The sequence below is a fragment of the Carex rostrata genome, chromosome 35 (assembly GCF_964058835.1).
Source record: "Carex rostrata chromosome 35, lpCarRost1.2, whole genome shotgun sequence".
NCBI lineage: Eukaryota > Viridiplantae > Streptophyta > Magnoliopsida > Poales > Cyperaceae > Carex > Carex rostrata.
The window spans coordinates 4,485,130-4,493,511 of NC_135952.1; the positions used below are offsets into that span (position 1 = coordinate 4,485,130).

General features: G+C 41.2%; 1 protein-coding gene across 1 annotated transcript; it reads left to right on the top strand.

Moving 5' to 3' along the window:
- The first annotated feature begins 266 nt into the window (after positions 1 to 266).
- Positions 267 to 7,965, top strand: LDL3 (LSD1-like 3). Its single transcript, XM_078298175.1, has 8 exons — positions 267 to 2,299; positions 3,303 to 3,444; positions 3,612 to 5,597; positions 5,674 to 5,767; positions 5,851 to 6,227; positions 6,363 to 7,010; positions 7,377 to 7,451; positions 7,539 to 7,965. Exons 1-8 carry the CDS (start codon positions 762 to 764, stop codon positions 7,602 to 7,604), a joined length of 4,926 nt encoding a protein of 1,641 aa, XP_078154301.1. The 5' UTR covers positions 267 to 761; the 3' UTR covers positions 7,605 to 7,965.
- Positions 7,966 to 8,382: the final 417 nt, after the last annotated feature.

An 8,382-nucleotide genomic window follows, 5' to 3' on the forward strand; every position in this document is an offset into this window, starting at 1 on the left:
TTATCCATATTAATATGTGGAAACAATACAACACTATTCTAAATTATACAATGCAAACAAAGCTTACTTTTTATAATTGTCAGGAGAAATTAATTTCTTTGACATATAATTAAATAGTTGAACGTTAAAAAACGAATGTTAATTTATTATATTTGTGAAGGAGCTGTTGACGGTGGATCCTGGCAACAAAAAGGCCCATCGCGGGCCTGTATAATGGATTGGACGGCCCAATTAAGTTAAGAAAAAGGAAAAAGGAAAAAGGAGTTGAAGAAAACAAAGAAAAGAAAAGAATAATAAAAAAAAAAAGGAGTTAATAGTGAAACGGAAAGTGCGACCGAGAGGAGGCGAACGAAACACCGGCCTGAAGTGCCCCACACCCCCACCCCCACCCCCTGCCCCACCCCCGCGGCCGCGCGCCTTTTTCGATATCTGTTCTGACATCTGGCATCCTTACCTGGCACCTGTCATCTCTCTCTGCCGCGTGGCACACATTCTCCCCCCGCCCCCCCTACTCACTAATGACTTTCCCGTTACTCTTCCCCCTTCCTCGCGCTATTTAATACCACCCTCCCCGCCGCCTCCATCCTAAGCCTAAGTTGCAAAACCCTACCTCTACCGCCTTCTCTTGCCCCGTCTTTGTACAATCATCAGTTGCTTTAGAGGAGCAGCAGCAGCTGGTTTCAATGCTGAATTTGATTCTATGCTGGTGATGGTGGTAAGTTTTTTTATAAATTGAATTTAGATTGGGGATTTTGGTGTAAATGGGGAGTGATACTGAAAAAACCCCGGTAAAATTGGAGGGTAAATCGGATGAGGATGAAAAACCGATTGGGTCCCTGTTTAAAGTGAGGAAGTCTAGGGTTTCACACAGGAAAAAGACCGACAATTCTGAATTTAGGGTTGAAGATATGGTGTCTTGTGGTGAGATCAATGATACCCTTGCCTCCATAAAGAAAAAGCTCAAGAGGCCAAAGAGTAGTAGTGTGAAAGCGGCTTTTGTGGTCGATCCACTGGTTATTGTTAAAGAGGAGGAAGTAATAGAGGAATTGCAGAGTGCTGAAATTGGTGCTGGGTCGGCCTCTGTAAAATCTGGTAATAAAAGGCCGAGAATTGATGTGGGACATGAGGAAATGGGAGACAGCTTGGTGGGGGTTTCCGATGAGGCAGGGCTTCAAGATTCTCTTTCAGCTCTTTTTAAGAGACCCCGAAAAGTGAAAAATCAGGGTTCTGATAAACTGGCTGAGGCTAGTTGTAGCAGAATTCTGGTAGAATCTGCTGAAGAATGTCAGCAAATTTCAGTTACTGATCCTGAGCAGGAAACTAAGACAACCAATATAAAGGATGAAGAAGACGTATTCCCTGAGAATGCAAAAGAGGTTCAAGGATTAGAGGTTGGCTTGAGCCATTGCTCAGCTGGCCTTGCACAATCCGCTGTTGACAAGTGCGTTCAAGAGGAAGGCATTTTGGGAGCAAATCTTGTTTCTAAAACAGAAGAGAAAGAAAAGAGTGAACGATCTCCTGTAAAAGAGCATTTGGAAGAGATTCAGAACATATCTAGGGAAGAAATTTCTCAACAAAATGTTGTTTCAGGGATACATGAAATAGAAAAGATTGAGGTTTCTTCTGTAAAAGAGTGTTTAGAAGAGATTCCCGAATTACCTAAGGAGGGAGATGTTGCTGACATAAATCCTGTATCAGAGGAAAACATTGACTCCACCTGCAGGCCCTCTAATGAGCAGTTGGATACAGGAAATTTTATAATTAATGACAACATAAGGCTGCCTCCCAATAAAGCATTTGAAATATCAACCAATTCAGAAAATACTCTGGAGATTTCTATTGGTAGGCTAGTACCAGGGACCCCAGATTCTACCCGAGCCGAGGCAGATGACATGTCTCCTAATCGTGATGAGGCTATAACAAATGAACCTCCTGCTGCATTTCATGTAAAGGAAGCAACTGAGCCCATCTGTGAAGATCGTGAGAATCATTCAGTGTTGCTACGTGCAAGAAATGCTAAGAAAAGAAGGCATGATGACATGGCATATGAGGGAGATGCTGACTGGGAGGTGGTGGTGAATGAACAAGGGTTGTTTAACACTTTACCAGTGGATCAGCCTGACCAGTCTTTTAAATCGAGAGACCAATATTTGCTAATAAAGGAGGAAGAGGCTAATGATGGCTATGTTGCTGCTGTCGCAGCTGGTCTGAAGGCTCGTGCTGTTACGCCTATTGAGAAGCTCAAATTCAAAGAACTGTTGAGGCGCAAGGGTGGCTTTCAGGAATATCTTGAGTGCAGGTTTGTTACCACTTGCTTTATTATTTGATTTAATGCGTTAATAAATTGTGAAAGGCACCAGTTACGAATTTTGCTGTCCTTTATGGCAGATATAATAAAGAACCTGAAGTCTGGTCAATTTATTGGTTAAGATTTTTAATAGACAAAATTGTTTTCCTTGTTGTTCACTGGTTTTTCCTGTACAAATCTATATACGTAGACGTGTATTTAATTATGCAAATCTGTTTAGGCATGTGCACACTACTATCCATACAGGTACCCGTGTTAAATATTTAGTGCAGTAAACATCTATACTTTACCTGTATTATCTTAGACTGCTGTATCCATATATTTAGAAAGACTGAGATACATAGACAATTCAATATTTGCTTGAAAACTGCAGGGCGAGTGCAATTGAATATTTTTGTGATTAAAAAATGATTCCTTTTGTCAATACAAATGTATTTAGATATTTTCTGTACATTAGATTGACTCCAATATACCCAGTAATGCATGCTCTGTCATCCTTGGTTGTAATAATATCAATAATTACTTTAAATACCACACCTTTCTATGATAGTGATGTGTAGAGTTTGGCTATTATTGGAAACCAAATATGACTTAGTCATCATCAGTGTTGTCCTTTGTTGGGATATATGCTTGTGGTGAGGCCATTTTTCTTTCGCAAGATTTGTTATCGGTATTTAATAAATTTAACTTACTATTGAATTGCATTATTGATAAGATGAATTTGATGCAGTCATCGTTGAATTATGAGCTTTGTTGAGATATTTGCTTGTGGTGAGGTCATTTCTCTTTCGCAAAATTTGTCATCGGTACCTATTTGCTTCACTGAATGCAAACTAATCAATGCTTAGATAATTAAATAACAAATTAAGACCTCTGTTTCTCTCTGTGGGTACAAATGATTGTTTGAATTTGCCATATTGGTTATCCTCTCTACTTGCCTCCCATTAATGGTTTTTGTGGTCTTATTTTTTTTCTTTTTCTTTTTTAATCTCAGGAATATGATATTAAGCCGCTGGAGGAAAGAAGTCAGACATATATTGCCGCTTTCCAGCTGTGGTGTATCTGACACTCCTTTGCAAGATGAATCTCATCGTGAATCACTAATACGTGAAATTTATCTCTTTCTGAATCAAAATGTAACTTCTCTCTCTCTCTCTCTCTCTCTCTCTCGTCCTACATGGTTAAGAAGGTGCATGACCTTTTTTATATGCTAAGGCAATTTATTTGATTTTAATTATAAATAGGCCCAAACACCTAAAATATCATGGCAATTTTTTACTAATGCTTGTTTTTTTTTCTCCAGGGCTATATAAATGCTGGCATTGCATCCGAAAAAGAACCATGTAAGTTCGAGGTCGAACCAGATTTTCCTCATTTTGAAGATATGAAAAAACCCGAGCCGAATGAAAGCAACGGATTTAAACCGACAATCCCAGAAAATGACCTTGCCCCTGATCCTGGTCAAGCCAACCTTCCTGGGAACACAACTCTAGATGGATATGAAGTCTCCACCTGTAAAGATAAATTTGAGCCTTTTGGTTCTGAACTACCCTCCTCTAATGAAACAAACCGTAAAATAATTATCATAGTAGGAGCGGGTCCATCCGGCCTGGCTGCTGCACGGCATCTGCATCGTCAGGGCTTCTGTGTCACTATTCTCGAGGCACGTGACAGGATAGGCGGACGGGTTCACACAGATCGTACATCGCTCTCAGTTCCAGTTGATCTTGGTGCCAGCATCATTACTGGAGTGGAAGCTGATGTGGCAACTGAGAGGCAACCCGACCCGTCATCTCTCATCTGCTCTCAGCTCAGTCTCGAGTTAACTGTGCTAAACAGCGACTGCCCGTTGTATGACCTAGTGACTGGTGAGAAGGTTCCTCCTGAGTTGGATGAGGCTCTGGAATCAGAGTACAACACACTTCTTGATGAAATGGCGCTTCTTGTGGCCCACCATGGTGAGAAGTCAGCTCAGCTATCTTTGGAGCATGGGCTTGAATACGGTCTAAGAAAGCATCGTAATTCTGGTTTTGTACCATCTGTCATAGAGTGTGACGGGTTGGATGAAATAGTCAAAAGCAGAGATGGAACAGATGTACTTACACCAATGGAGAGGCGAGTTATGAATTGGCATTTTGCACACTTGGAATATGGCTGTGCAACCATGCTCAAGGAGGTATCACTCCCTAACTGGAACCAGGATGATGCCTATGGAGGGTTTGGTGGGGCTCACTGCATGATTAAAGGTGGTTTCAGCACTGTTGTTGAGAACCTGGCTAAGGGGTTAGATGTGCGCTTGAGCCATGTCGTAACTGAAGTGCATTATGAAGAGAAGAAGGTCAAGGTATGTACTTCAAATGGCAGTGCATTTGAGGGAGATGCTGTTTTGGTGACGGTTCCTCTTGGTTGCCTAAAAGCATCATCCATCAAATTCTCTCCTGATTTGCCAGAATGGAAAAAGATGTCCATAAAGCGCCTCGGATTTGGTGTTCTCAATAAGGTCATTTTGGAGTTCCCCACTGTTTTCTGGGATGAGACTGTTGATTATTTTGGAGCCACAGCTGAGGAGACAGATCTGAGGGGCAGATGCTTCATGTTTTGGAATGTCAAAAAGACATGTGATGCTCCTGTTCTGATAGCACTTGTTGCTGGCAAGGCGGCTGTAGACGGGCAGAATATTAGCCCTGTTGATCATGTGGCGCATGCTATGATGGTGCTCCGAAGGATATTCAGCAAGGTGTCTGTACCAGACCCAATTGGCTCTGTGGTCACTAACTGGGGCTCCGAACCATTTACTCGAGGATCTTATTCATACGTTGCAGTGGGTGCGTCAGGGGAAGATTATGATATCTTAGGAAGACCAGTTGCAAATTGTTTGTTCTTTGCCGGCGAGGCCACCTGCAAGGAACATCCTGATACAGTTGGAGGTGCAATGCTTAGTGGTGTACGTGAGGCTGTACGTATAATAGATTTGCTCCAGGCTGGTAGGGACTTTGTGTCTGAAGTTGAAGCCATGGAGAGCGCAAGTAAGACTGCTAACAAACGATCTGATCATGCAAGAAATGAGGTTAGAGACATGTCAAGGAGACTTGAGGCATGTGATCTGTCTAGTGATATGTTGTATCCTTCGGTCAGAAAGGAGGCATTGCTAAGGGAGATGTTCTTTAATGCAAAGACAACTTCTGGGCGATTGCTTCTGGCCAAGGAATTGTTTCAGCTCCCCATTGATGCCCTCAAATCATTTGCTGGCTCTAAGGAAGGACTGAGCACACTCAACTCCTGGATTCTTGTAAGTTTAAATTTTTGTGTTGTGTCAATATATGAAGTTTAAGCTGCCGATGTGATTATTTTAATGTCTTGTGCAGGATTCTCTGGGGAAGAACTCAACCCAACTGTTGCGACATTGTGTGCGGTTGCTTGTGCTTGTGTCAATAGATTTGGTGGCTGTTCGCTTGTCTGGTTAGTACTGCTGTATCACTTACTTGATTTTGTTTATTTACCAGTTTTTTAAATTAAATTAACCAAAGTAAGTGTTGACTTAGGAATTGGAAGGACAGTGAAAGAGAAAGTATGTGTGCACACCAGCCGAGATATCCGTGCAATAGCAAGCCAACTTGTTAGAGTGTGGATAGAGGTATTCCGTAAAGAAAAGGCTAGTAATGGCAGGCTGAGGTTATTGAAAGTCCGGGACAGGGATCCACAAAGTAAGATTTCTAAATCAAACAAAAGACCTGAAGGTAGAGCAATGAGATCAGAAGCAACATTAGATGTCAAATCTGAAGCGAGCTCTCTACGTTCACAAAGAACTGCACATGCTTTAGATTCAGAGGCAAAGCCGATTCCTATTATGTCTGAAGAAGAGGCTGCAGCCTTTGCTGCTGCAGAAGCTGCCCGTGCCGCTGCCATTGCAGCTGCACAGGTATCCATCACCACACAACCCTTTCTAGCCTTTTTTCACACTACTTTATTAATTCCCTGGGAATGTTGAACATTTGAGGTTTGTGTCCATTTGTGTATATAGATAGTATTATGAATCTTTGATTCCTGATTTCAGGCATATGCATCTGCTGAGGCGGAGAAAGCAGCCCTTGAACTCCCTAAAATACCATCCTTTCATAAGTTTGCAAATAGGTTGCAAGCTGAAGAATCTGATCCAAGGCGCCGCCACTTAAGTGGAGACCCTGAAAACCACTCTAGGGCTCCTACTTGTCAGAATCTTGATATTCCAAGAATGCCAACTAACAGCAATGCCTGTCCTACAATAAGGGAAGATGCCATAGAGTGTAGCGGAGTACCAGAAAATAGAGTGATCTTTACCAAGGCCTGGGTTGATGTAGACCCAGTAAGAGTTGATGGTGTGAAGGATGCGTCGGCAGTTGAAAGGTGGCAGGAGCAGGCATTTGAAGTTGATACCGATTTCTACAATCGGTTGCATATTCCTGAAAGAGATGAGCCAGGGGAAGCTACAGCAGCATTGCAGAATGCTGCAAGGCAAGGGCAAGGGCAAGGGCAAGGGCAAGGGGGGAGTGTGGGGTCGCAACCGGCAGATAGCAAGAGGAATTCAGAGGGTCGGTCTCATGGAGTGGAGCATATTAAGCAGGGGATAATGGAATATGTCGCAACACTGCTCAAGCCACTTTATAAGAGCAACAAGCTAGATCGGGACGGTTATAAGGCGATTATGAAGAAGAGTGTCACTAAGGTAGAACATTATTTTGTGTGTGTTTTTTTTTTTTTTTATTTCTGTTGTTTTTGTTTTTGCATTCTGGTAGGATTAGGCCACATCCAACGTGGTAAATTTGGGTTTCGCTTAATTACATTTGGGTCAAATTTCCCTTGAAAATTAATAAGGCTGACTAGGATTGTGGTTTTTTAATGTTGTAACAGAAAATATTGAATGCTTGGGTTGGGTCATGACTTGGACCTGACCCTACCTGCCGACAGGTTAAAACTCGCAATTCAGAACCCAGCAACCAACCCCCTAATATTTATTAGAAAACTCTATCTATTATTTATTTATTTATTATATTATATTAATCGTGTGTCTCCCTCTCTTCCTATTTGCCAGGTTATGGAGCAATTGTCAGAGGCAGAAAAGGGGATGTCAGCTTTTGAATTTCTCAATTTTAAACGGAAGAACAAGGTATAAGCAATGGTTTCAGATAAGAAAAAAATAGTTATTTTACGTTTCAACTCACATTATAATTAAGGTCATCTCTATTTATTGCAGATCCGTGATTTAGTTGACAAACTGATTGAGAGGCAAATGCAAGCTAAAGGAGCTGCTGGCTCTTGATGTGCTTGATGTCAGAAATTGAACTGCGTTCAAGCAGTCAGATTTTGGAAAAGAATGTGGGTATAATTGGAATACTTACATTCGGCTGCTTAAAGGAAGGCTGATGATCACCTTTTTATTATTTTGTGAATTAGGAAGTTGTGACTGAATGAGGCATATAGAGAAAATAGTGGTCAATGAATATCTATCTGATGTTAGCTGTTGGTCATTTTAATGCAGTAGCAGAATAGAAGAATTCTTTTCCTTAGATTATTAGACCTGAGACTAGTGTTTATTTTCTGTTGTACAGTTCTCTGAAACCTAAATTGACATTTCAAAAAAATGCATGATTAATCTATTCTTCTGCTTTGGATACCAAAAACTCCCCATCCCTTGTGATCTTTATGTTGATTAAATGTGATGATTGAGGATATGGTACTTTGCAAAGTGCGGATCAGTTCGCTATGGATCCATATCTCCGTTTTCAAAGTCTAAACAGTCGATCCGAACCTCTCAACATGATCTCCTCATGGGTATGCACTTAGAGACCAATTTTTTTAGTATTTCTTAGAATTTTTTACAATTTTTTTAAATAGGTTGAAAATCACTACTTTCCAATGGTTCAAAATCTTTAGTTCGGTGATTTTCTACCTATCTAAATCTAAAAAAATGTGAACTTCCGTATCCAAGTACATTTTTATACGGACATCATTTTGAAAGGTTTGGGTCGAATGTTTGAACTTCTTCAAGGGAGATATTGATCCATGGCACAGACCGTTTCGCGCTTTGCAAAGTACCA